This window comes from Pantherophis guttatus, chromosome 2, assembly GCF_059756535.1.
Source record: "Pantherophis guttatus breed Tessera chromosome 2, ASM5975653v1, whole genome shotgun sequence".
NCBI lineage: Eukaryota > Metazoa > Chordata > Lepidosauria > Squamata > Colubridae > Pantherophis > Pantherophis guttatus.
Window position 1 is genome coordinate 248289991 of NC_142064.1, and position 12829 is coordinate 248302819.

At 39.9% G+C, this 12829-nt stretch overlaps 1 protein-coding gene across 1 annotated transcript in view; it reads left to right on the forward strand.

Annotated features, from left to right (window-relative positions):
* Positions 1–12829, forward strand: part of LOC117673941 (uncharacterized) — a 145115-nt gene that overhangs the window by 72903 nt on the left and 59383 nt on the right. Inside the window, exon 18 of the mRNA XM_087885175.1 lies at positions 10641–11017. Within this exon, the coding sequence (XP_087741301.1) occupies positions 10641–11017 (377 nt within the window). The remainder of the gene's footprint in view (positions 1–10640; positions 11018–12829) is intronic.

Here is a 12829-nt window from a genome sequence, read left to right on the forward strand (position 1 = left end):
GAAATAATATATTTGATCACACATATTTTGACTGCCTCAAGGATCACTTATGCACAAAATTGGAAACTGGAAGAAGTCTCAACACAAGACAGAATAATATCTAAAGTCATGGAATGTGCTGAAATGGACAGACTCACCAAGGAAATTCAAGGAAAGGAAGAATCTGACTACTACCTGGTTTGGCAAAGGTGGTATCAATGGTTGGAGGAAAAAAAAATCAAACCAAAAGAGGATCCTAAAAGAGTAAAACAAAATTTTGTACCAAACAAGATTTAACAACGTATAATTAAATATCAATAAAATAATATCGTTATATAAGGCTAGAGGAAGGAATATATATCGAGGAACATAGGTTATTGATGTCATAGGAAATCTGGCATTACGTTTAGATGTCATTAATGTCATTAATGTTATGTTTGTCTAATTTGTATTTGTATGTGTATGTGTATTTTGTGTGTTTATATATTTAATAAAAATCTAAAGAAAAAGAAGAAGGAGTCAAGCTATTCTCCAAAACACCTGAGGGTAGGACAAGACACAATGGGTGGAAACTAATCAAGGAGAGAAGCAACTTAGAATTTAGGAGAAATTTCCTGACAGAACAATTAATCCATGGAACAAGGTGCCTCCAGAAGTTGGGAATGCTCCAACACTGGAAGTTTTTAAGAGATTGGATAACCATTTGTCTGAAGTGGTGTAGGGTTTCCTGCCTAAGCAGGGGGTTTGACTAGAAGACCTCCAAGGTCCCTTCCAACTCTGTTATTCTATTCTATTCTATTCTATTCTATTCTATTCTATTCTATTCTATTCTATTCTATTCTATTCTACTCTACTCTACTCTACTCTACTCTACTCTACTCTACTCTACTCTATTCTATGCCAGTATTTCTTTGCTTTTTCACAAGTCCAGCAGAGATGGTAAAAAGTTCCTTTTTTATATTTACATTTCAACCATGTATTTGAAATTCCCTTAAACATCTTTGGCAGTTTATCATGTGTTAAATAGAAGTACATACCTCTTCATGATGTGTGATATCCATTAATTCTTTTCTCTTGCATACTATTTCAAGTCCTTTGCAATGGAGATCAGGGATGCTCAGAGAAAGAGGCATCCCTCAAATCTCCCTGAAGAACTGTTTTTCAGGAGGATCCCTCAGGAAGATCCAATTCAGGACACCTCAGGAGGTAATATAAGGGCCTTCTACTCCTCTGATAAATCCTAACTTTCTCATCTTCTCTGTGTTCTCTCCTCTATAGAATACCTCCTCCCATTTTACTAATGATGCTTTTTGAAATCCTATCTTCCCCACAGGGACGAATAGAAGGAAGTTGACTTTTTGTTTTGGGGGAGCAGAAACCAGGATTGAACCTCCAACTCAGGTAAAAGAAGAACATTCATTTACTAGATTTATATTTTCCATTTCCATCAGGAAATCAGAGGATGTAGATAGGATATGTCAGTGATGGCTAACTTTTTTGTCGTTGCACGCTGAAAGCGTGCACGGACATGTGCGATAACACGCATGGCAGCACCCATAATGCACTCCGCCTTGGTGAGAACAGCTGGAAAATAGCGGGTTCTGCTGAGCCCCACAAAAATCCAGCTGGTAACCACTGCCAGAAGACCCTTCCGGGTCACAGCTGAATTGTAGGGATGGTGAAGGAAGGAGAGGCGCTTCGCTGACCATGAGGAATTCGCAAATTCTTCATTAGGTCCGAAGCAATCTCAGCAGGCATGACTGCCATTGCTGGCAGTCACAAAGCCGGGACAATCGGGAACCAAGATTGTGCAGGAGCGGTGTATGGACAGAACATTGAAATGGGGTGAGATATTTACCAACTTTTACTTTAATGACTTGCAATAGCAAAAGGATTATGAAAAGAAAACTCCTAAGCTTAAAATAGCAGTGAATTGACACATGGAAAAAACAAAAATCCAGAAACAAAAAGGCGAAAAAAAAAGCCCAAGAGAAACTATAAAAAACAGATAGCGTGGGAAACAGCCTAAATATTCTAAAAGCGATTTTAGGGAGAAATTACTTGTTTATTTGAATTTCTAAACCCCTTGGATTTATCTGACAATCAGTTGTTTTTGACAGATTGTTTACATTGGATGGGATATAAGAGAGCCATTTACTAGATAAAGAGAAATACTACAACACTATAGCTGCAGTATATTTAATGAAAGCTAATCTAATACACACAAAGTCTAATACACAGAACAGAAGTAACAACATCTGGTGAATGGACTGACCTTGACTCTTTTGTTAGAAGACTGGGAAAATTTGAGAACATTCAATAGTGGGTTTTTTTCTTTCCTTCTGAAGAATTACAAAAGGAACTAATTTGCAAATAACTAAATCTTACTAAAATTGACTATTGGATTATGGTTTGGAAAGACTGGAAGAACCTAGTGGACTAACCTGGACAAATTTGGACTTGGAGTATTAATGTTATTTAATAGGATACTAGCTGGATTCCCATGCTTTGCTACGAAACTATGTGAGGGGCTTGATAAATTTACATTTAAAGGTTGTAAATTAATGAGTAGTTATGATTGGCCTCTCCTCCCCCCCTTCTCTGTCTCAGCCTTGCCCCACAGAAGTCTCCCCTATCCTATCCCCTGCTTGCTGCTGTGAAAGTAAAACTGAAAGTGAAACTTCTCTCCTCTGCTTGTGTTTTGCATTTGAAACAGATTTCTTTTCAGGTGGGGAGGGGTAGTAGAACCTTAGCATCAGAATGTGTTAATCATAATATAAGAAATTCTAATGCTCTGACGGTCATTTCAAAAAATCCTTTCTTAGTGAGCACCTAGAAGCTAAGAGGAATATATGTGGCAAATTTCAAGTTTGTACTTGTAGGTTTTATGGTTCTGGAGATTTTGTTATTATTGCGTGAGTGGTTTTTGCTTTTATATACATATAGATTCTAAGAGGCAAAAGAAGAAAAAGTCAGAAGAAAAGAGAGAAAAAGGAAATAAAACTTTAAAAATTTGGACAATTGGGGAAATATAAGACTGTAAACTATTATGAAATAAAATGTGGGGTTTTGGAGGTATAACTGAGATTGATGTAACTCGATTAAATAGAAGTTTCTTAAATATTGAGATATTGGAATAATAGAAATATGCTTTTTATAAGCTTTTTATAATACTTTTTATAAGTATTATAAGTATTTATAAGTATTAAATCACTATAAAATGGATCTAGAGATGTATGAAGAAATATTGTGCATGTTAAAAAGTCTGTGTGAATCCTTAAGAAATGACAAAGAGACAAAGGAATGGTTTAAAGATACAGAAATAACGTAGAAGCTACTCAACAACTGGGGGGGAAAAGAGGAACATGATATTCAAGAAGTAGATGAGAAACTAGAAAAAGCAGGGAAGGGAAGAATAAAAATAAGAAGCAAGAAGTTAGGAACAAAGAGGAGAAGAGACTAATAAGTAGAAGACAAATATATAACATCATAATTTATAAGGGTACAGAGAGAAGAGTGAAAAACCCCTTTAAAAAACAAAAACAAAAGGAAATTTTGTGGATGGGTGTTCAAAAAATGCAGCAGAAAGAGGCAAAAGGCACCCAGAAGGGAAAGTTTTGTAGACACAAAAAAACTAAAAAGAGATACAAGATTCTAAGAGAGAGAAATAAAAGACTGACCAAAAAATCAATAAACTATGGAATTTTAGAAAGACTAAGAGATGATGGATAATGAGAAAATCTATATATATAAAAGTGAAAACCACTCATGCCATAATCATGAAATTTCCAGAACCGTAAAGCCTACAAACTTGAAGAGGATAGGATAGGGGAGGCTTCTGTAGGGCAAGGCTGAGGAAAGAGGGGGATAGGATAGGGGGGGCTTCTGAGGGGCAAGGCTGAGGGAGAGAAGGGGATAGGATAAGGGAGGCTTCTGTGGGGCATGGCTGAGGGAGAGAAGGAGATAGGATAGGGGAGGCTTCTGTAGGGCAAGGCTGAGGAAAGAGGGGGATAGGATAGGGGGGGCTTCTGAGGGGCAAGGCTGAGGGAGAGAAGGGGATAGGATAAGGGAGGCTTCTGTGGGGCATGGCTGAGGGAGAGAAGGGGATAGGATAAGGGAGGCTTCTGTAGGGCAAGGCTGAGGAAAGAGGGGGATAGGATAGGGGGGGCTTCTGAGGGGCAAGGCTGAGGGAGAGAAGGGGATAGGATAAGGGAGGCTTCTGTGGGGCATGGCTGAGGGAGAGAAGGAGATAGGATAGGGGAGGCTTCTGTAGAGCACACCTGAGGGAGAGATAGGGATAGGATAGGGGAAGCTTCTGTGGGGCAAGCCTGAGGGAAAGAAGGGGACAGGATAGGGGAGCCCCACAGTAGGGAGAGACCTATTGCTGAAAGGCATCCAGGCTCTTTCCCGAAGAGAGGGTGGCTCTTCTCTGAGTTCTGCCATCTTCCACAGTGCAAGGGGCAGCATGCAAGTCCAGTTTTTGTTTTTGATGCGCTTGCCATGCACAGCAACTGGGACCGCTGCAGGGGGCACCAGCAGCAGGCAGAGGCTTGCTTCTCCCCCCATTCTTTTCTCCTCTGCTTCAGCCCAGCCTAGCCCTTCTTCCAGCAGCTAAGGATGAGGGGCTCACCCACCTCTACATGAGGCCTTTTAGGGAACATGGCATGGCCCTCTCCTCTCTCTCTTGCCCCCTCTCTCTCCCTGGGAGCTGTGTGGGGAGAGGGGAAGGCCATTAAGGGGATGCTGGCAGGACACTCTTGGCAAAAGACGAAGCGTCCCCATTGCCAGAGCCCAGAATTTTAAAGCAGAAAAGTGAAAGGGGGGTGGTGGTTTCAAAGGCCCTGGAGAAAAAGAGCAAAGCTCTTCTGTTTGCTGTCTGAAGCGGGTGCCGAGGCCAACCCTGTGGGAAGTAATCTGCTTCTCCAGGCAAAACCTCATGGGCTTTGCAGAACCATAGGTCTGCAACAACAGCTAAACCTTCTCCCTTCGAAAAAACACCAGGATGTCTTTCCATGCAACAGGAAATACGGCGTTTCCTTTATCACCACACTCCATATCCTGTTAATTATATAATTTATATCTCCATGGCTCCTCCCCCACCTTAACCTTACCCATGCTTGCATTAACAAGCAATGAGTCCTTCATGGTCTGTATCACACCATTTCTTCTTTCAACCACTCCATTTTCAGCAAGCGAATATGGATTCATACATCTAAACTTCTTAACCATTATTGGATATTATCAGACATAAACTCTGTTCCCCTGTCTGTTTGCAGCTGGCATACTTTACAACCATACTGTCGCTCTACAAGTTTTCCCCATTGCTTGAATTGTTGTAATACTTCTGTCTTGCTTTTTAGCAGATAACAAAACCCATATCTACTGTAGTCATCTACTATGACTAAGGCATACCTAGCTCCTTCTAAAGAGGGTGTCATAGGGCCAATCAAATCAGCATGCACTAACTGCAATACTCTGTTTGCCTTGAGCTTTTCTTACTTACAGGATACACCCTGGAGTTTGTATCCTTACAAACAGCGCAATCTAAATACACATTGTATTTCTTTATTTTAAACCCCTCAGCTAGGCTTGGCATCTTCTTTAGTAGATTGAAACTTGCATGCCCCAATCGTATATGCAACAAATGTACGCAATTGTCACGTGTGGGAGCATTCATAAGTGCACGTGCACAACTATTCTCCTGCCTTGCAAGAGCATACAGGCCATCCTCCTTAACCCCTTGTGCACGTATACTTCCACTTTTCCTAATGGAGTACTGCCCTCTTGCAAACAGTATTTCATAACCCTGCCTGTCTAACCTGGATACACTTAACAGATTATGATCTAATGCAGCTACATATAGGACATTGTACAATGTTTCTCCTACCTCAGGTACATACATGTTGCCTTTTCCTTTTACAGCAGCTCTTTGACCATTAGCTAGACTAACACATGTTTGCATAGTTGGTTTCAAACCAGAAAATGGTTGTGCGTCATTTACAATATACTGAGTCGCCCCACTGTCCAACAACCAAGTGTTCCTGGTATTTTCAGACACTGTTGCTCTCAGGGAAAACACTGGAGAACCATTCTTCGTGTGTTGAGTAGTCTTGTGCCCTTGTCTCGCTGCTCCTCTGTTTCTCCTCTCTGGGCAGCATCTCTGGAGATGCTCTGTAGAACCACACATGTAACATCTTTTCACTGAATAAACTGTCTCAGCTGCTTTGCTGGCATCCTAGACTGGTGCAGATGCTGGTTTGTGCTGAATATTCTCTCTTCCCTTTCCTGGTTGCCTCCCCAGCCATTTCTGCTCCTCCTCCAACAATCGACCAGTTAAATATGCCACGGTTAAATCCCGCACTTACATGGACTCTAGACTAGTCACAAGAACGTCCCATGAACTGTCCAATGAACTGAGCACCACATAAACCTTGTGTGCCTCATTAAATGTCATTCCCCTTTCCTCTAATTCAAGAATGTCTTTCTTGTATCCTGCAGATGTGTGGACATGCTCTCCCCCGGCTTCAGTTGTGCCATATACAGTCTCCTTGTCAGCAACACTTTACTTCCCACAGTCTCTCTAACATACACTGCGCAACTCACCCAGCAGTCTTTTGCAGACTGGACACCCCTCACGTGTATCAGCTGACTGTCCTCTAAAGCCAGAATTATGCTGGTTAATGCCTTTTCATTTCTTCTCTGTTCCCCATCATCTAGGACTGCTGGTGGATTAGTAACAATCATCCACAACTCTTCCCTCCGCAGTTACATCTCCATCTTCACATTCCAGGAGAGGTAGTTTGTCTCATTAAGCCGAGACACCAAGATGGCTCCTCCCATTATGCCAACGGAGGCCATGTTGCCTTCTCTCTTTCACAAGCCATTAACCATTATCAAGCCATGTTGCACAACCCCTCTGTCTCTGGTGCAAGCTCTCACTGGGTTTCTCTTCTCTCTAGTCTTCTTGAGTCACTCTGGCCTTCTCTCTAGCCTGGGCCCATAACATGTCTGAGAACTACAATGCAGACAGAACACGACGAGGAGAGAGATACATGAGGAGAGAGAGACGCCTTCTCATGGCCTCCCTTATATAGACAGCTTTTTAAAACAGCAATAACCCTGCTGACTCATCCTCAGTCTTAAAGCGGCAATAACCCTGCTGACTCATCCTCAACCTTAAAGCATCTGGTCAGCTTTAAATTTTCATTACTCTGACAGGAATGAACAAGATTGCTCATTCTTAGGACAACATAAGTCATTTCATAAAGCACTGGAAAGAATCCCTTCACCTACAGGCACACTTCTGAAGGGTTCGGATCACTTATTGGTGGGTTTTCCAAGGCCCACCTGACAGTTGATTCTTTCAAGACACTGAGGGCCTTTTGATTGTGGATGGATTAATAGATCCAGAAGGAAGAGTATTATGATGATGGTTGGTTGGTTGGCTCGCTGGCTGTTTGGTAGATCAATTGATCCAGAAGGAAACTGGGCTTATTTAACCTGAATGGCAGTGAAAGTCCTACAGAATCATTCAAGTTGATAAAACCTGTCTAAAATATTTCTTTAGTCACATGCTTTTTGTTCTGTCCATTTTCTCATCTAAACTACGGATTCCTATTAAGCATAGCTACTTCTCTTAGTGTATATGTTTACTTTTGGAATTTCCATATAAGAGGAAAGGTCCTGCAATGACTCCTCGCTCTGTTCTGTACTTTTTTTTTTTCCTTTCAGGAGAGTCTTGTGTCCTTTGAGGAGGTGGCTGTGTATTTCCCCGAGGAGGAGTGGTCTCAGCTGGATCCTCACCAAAGAGCTCTGCATTGGGAAGTCATGGTGGAGAATTATAAGAACGTGGTCTCTCTTGGTAAGGGTTTCCTACTTTCCAGTCAGAGAGTTCAGAGAGACATTTTGTAGTTAGATGCCATTAGTTAGTTCTTCCGAAAATATCTCTAAATAGATATCCCCTCTTCAGAGGGAGAAAGAAAAGTTCTGTTTTTCTACTGCTCCTAGGAAGGAAATGGGTCTATGGCATTCTGCTTAGATGTATCCAATCCGATTTGCTTTTGTGTTTCTATTTACCGTATTTTTCGGAGTATAAGACGCACTTACCTTTTTTGGTTGTTGGTTTTTTTAAAGTTTTTTAAAAAATTTTTAGACAAACACACATATAAACATACAATGTATTTTCTTTGAACAGAATGTTTGGCTGATTCACAAATTTAAACAGTGTTTAGTCATTTCAATTAAATTTACAATTTCTATATTTCCTTTTTGCCATATTTATTCCTCATCTATTTTTTTTTAAAAAAAACCAATATTACCCTTCATTCTCATCTCTAATCTTAATCAAATTCAATTTTTCCCTTCTATTCTATATTATACCCCTTCTCATTGTCATCTATTTTTATATCCATCCTCACATTGGTTAATTATTTAATATTACAATTGTTTAATACAAATTCAACATTTTTATATAAATCAATTAGTTATAACTATCTTTTTTGTATATTAATCAATATGAACATGAATACTCCAATTATTTCCATGCAATCCAATTTCTTACAAATCAATTAATTATATTTACCAATAATAATAAACCAAATAATTTCCCCCATATATTCTTCCAAACCATAATTTAACATTTCTGCTTTCAACACAATATACAATTAATAGTATCTCAATTATTAGAATTCCCTAGTTAAATAGAGCTTTTTTTCTTTTGTGTTTTAAAATCTTGAACTGTCCTCTTTTGCCCTAAATTTCCCATTGTTTGCACCTATCTTTTTTGGTGAGGAAAAAGAAAAAGAAATCTCTCTCTGCCTCATTTTGTCACGTTACAGCAAATAGCCTACTTTACTTTCAGTTTCATTTTTTCAGCATAGCTAGGGAAAAAAAATCTGCTCCAGCACTTTTTGCAGTAAGCAGGAGAGCCCTGCGCAAAACAGCTGAGAGCAAATCAGCTGAGAGTCGGGAGGCCCATCTAATCAACTTGTGTTAATTAACCTATGCTGAAGCTGAAAGGGGCTGTTTTTTCTTGCTGTTTGCTTGTAAGAAGGTAACTGCTGCGAGACACAGGCCAAAGGGTCGGGGCCAGTGGGTGGGCATGGCTACATTTGGTGTATGTGACGCACCTAACTTTTCACCCCCTTTTGGGGGGTAAAAAGGTGTGTCTTATACTCCGAAAAATATGGTAAACTTTTTAGTGACAAAGTAATTCCTTAGTTTGAGGTAATGCCAAACTCAATCACACAGATTTCAGCTATTTTTGCCCAAATCCTTCTATATCATTCAAATTTTTTGATTTAATGTCTTTTTCAAGGTTTTATGCCTCAACAATAGAGATATTATCATCTCTATACTATGCATTTATAAGGATACAAATATGCAGTATACCGTATATTAGAATTTGGCACAATACCTGAAGGCAATTAATATGACTTCTTACAGAGTGATCTTTTTCCTTAACCTTTCTCTCACTTTCATATCTCTTTCCATTTGAAGGTGAGAATGAGAATGACAATAAAGACTCTGGAGAACCAATCAAAGTGTTTAGACAAGGAGACGTAATGGAGAAACCTGCAATTCAATCAGAATTCCAAAGGCAGGAGAGAAACCTGTCAAATATCTGGAATAAGGAAAGCTCACCTTCGATTGTTGCTCAGATGCAGGACTTTATTGATCAACGAGGAAAACTAAAGAAACAATATATTGGGAAAGGTGTAAGACTCTTCAAAGACACATTAGATGTAAATGGACCCTGTCCATCACAAGCCAAAGGACCAGCCAGTATATGCAAAGGAAAAGGAAAAAATTACAGTTGGATATTCACACTTTCTCAAGAAAATGGGTCTTTTGAATCACAGAAAACTTTTCACATTGGAGAGAATTCAAATAAATGCAATGAACATGGAAACAAGATTGTTAATAAAAGGACATGCAGAAGGGAGAAGCCATATAAATGCATGGAGTGTGGAAAGGACTTCAAAACAAGCAGTAAACTTACATCCCATCAAAGGATCCATACAGGGGAGAAGCCATATAAATGCATGGAGTGTGGAAAGGGCTTTAGCGAAAAGAGAACCCTTATTGCCCATCAAAGGATCCATACAGGGGAGAAGCCATATAAATGCATGGAGTGTGGAAAGGACTTCAGAACAAGCAGTAAATTTAGATCCCATCAAAGGATCCATACAGGGGAGAAGCCATATAAATGCATGGAGTGTGGAAAGGGCTTTAGAAGAAGCAGTGATCTTACACGCCATGAAAGAATCCACACCGGGGAGAAGCCATATAAATGCATGGAGTGTGGAAAGGGCTTCAGATTAAGCTATGAAATTACACGCCATCAAAGGATCCACACAGGGGAGAAGCCATATAAATGCATGCAGTGTGGAAAGGGCTTCAGAATAAGCAATGATCTTACATGCCATCAAAGGATCCACACAGGGGAGAAGCCATTTAAATGCATGCAGTGTGGAAAGGGCTTCAGAATAAGCAATGATCTTACATGCCATCAAAGGATTCACACTGGGGAGAAGCCATATAAATGCATGGAGTGTGGAAAGAGCTTCAGAATAAGCAAGGAACTTACAATCCATCAAATGATCCATACAGGGAAGAGGCCATATAAATGCATGGAGTGTGGAAAGGACTTCAAAATAAGCAATGAACTTACATCCCATCAAAGGATCCACACAGGGGATAAGCCATATAAATGCATTGAGTGTGGAAAGAGCTTCAGTACAAGCAGTCAACTTATATGCCATCAAAGAATCCACACAGGGGTGAAGCCGTATAAATGCATGGAGTGTGGAAAGAGCTTTCGCCAAAAGAGTACCCTTACTGCCCATCAAAGGATCCATACAGGGGAGAAGCCATACAAATGCATGGAGTGTGGAAAGGGCTTCAGAAGAAGCAATACTCTTAAATCCCATCAAAGGATCCATACAGGGGAGAAGCCATACAAATGCATGGAGTGTGGAAAGAGCTTCAGTACAAGCAGTTACCTTACATGCCATCAAAGGATCCACACAGGGGAGAAGCCACATAAATGCATGGACTGTGGAAAGGGCTTCACCAAGCCCCATAGTCTTATTTCCCATAAGATAATTCATAGACTGGAGAATCCCTAAAACAAAGATACATTTGGGTGAGAATGTATGCTAATTATTGATTTAATGGGTTCTATGTATGGATTTCCAATTTACAAACTGAACTTTGAAAAGGGTATTTCTGCTGTTCACCCTCCTGACAGCTGTAGAGAGATGAATTTAGTAATGAAAATAAAAACAATGGGCATGTGTCATTATAATTATGATTTATACTTTTTTGAATGTATCTGTATATAAAGTATATAGGAATGTCAAACTGGCAGCTCACGGGTCAGTTGTGTCACATGCACATACCCCAGCTCTGCAAATGGGGAAACAGTCGCAATGCGTCACATGATGGCAACGTCATGTGGGGAGTTTGAAACCCCTTGGTATATAGGTTCATTTTATTTTATTATTTAGAAATGAGCTTCCTGTTCCCCAACTGTCATCATTCCCCCAGTTAGTCATAGCTCTCAGAGGGATGTGAAGACATCTAACAGATGCTGTTTCTCTAAGCCCAAAAGGAAAATATAAAAAAAAATAATGAAGTTATTTACACCCATGGTATAGAATCCCCAAAAGTAATTAAATTTGCATCCTCAGTGTAGAACTGAGACCTGAGTCTGCCGGTATCTATGCAGAAACATTGAATATTATTCAGTCAAAGGCCTCGTGATATGAGGGAATCGTCACATGGAGATCAATGAAGAGCGTGTGGAAAGAGCTGAAATTATGAACAATTCTTCTCTCACAAAAGGAGCCAGAAGCGCCCCAAGTGCTTGTGCAATTTTCTTTTCAAGCATTATGGCCATATTTTGCTCTTCTGTAGTATGGTGAGGGCTACTAAGTCCTCATTTGGATTAAATAAAATTAATTAAATATCAATGGTGTGGTTTTGTTCTAGTCATGTGTTAGACTCATCTATTAAACTCTTTAGTTGCTTTAAAAGTTATTAACACAGGATTTTTTGAAGGATTTGGAGGGGGCATATTTCAGGATTTGAGAGGCTGTTTGAAGCTCAATTGTCAGTAATAGTTCTGGATCAAGCTGGACAATAAAGAAACCGAAAAGAGCAGAGAGGTTAATTCAGTTTTTTTAACCCCTTTTTTCTTTCCATGTACATCATTTCTTTCACTAATGGTAGCTAAATCTCTTTTATTCCCCTTGCATTGTCACCTCCATATGCAGAGGAATCTCTTCAACCCATTGTAATCTTCAGTTCTTGTGGTTGGAACGTTTTTCTCTGTTTATTTGTGATCTGTAGTTCATCAATGAATCCCAGTATCATTGCTCAGGCTGGTTCAGGTTCTTTCTTGCCCCCAAAGGCATTTTTGAGTCATAGAGGTAAGTCAGAAGAGATAAGACCTCTCACAAGCCAGAACGATCATCTAGGGAAAAAAAAAAGTATTATGTGTAGCATGGATGAATAAAGGAGATGCAAGGGAAGACAAGATAGAAAGTGGATAAGAGAAACAAAGATTACCAGAAGGTCCATGGGAGGACTGTAATTTAATTAAATGATAACCAAAGAAATTTAATAGTTGAAAATTGTGGTTATATTGAGAAGGTTGCTTGGGTTTCATCCAAGGTTTAAAAACTTGTCTGCAGCTTGTTCTTCTTGCCTAGTTTTTTTTTTTTGTCCTGCTGTGTAGTTTTATGTCTCTCCCAGGTTTATTTCACGTACCTCCCTGAACACAGAGGAGTAGCTTCTGATGGATTTCCTCTTCACCAAGTGGTGAGCAGGACCACCCAGTGAATCT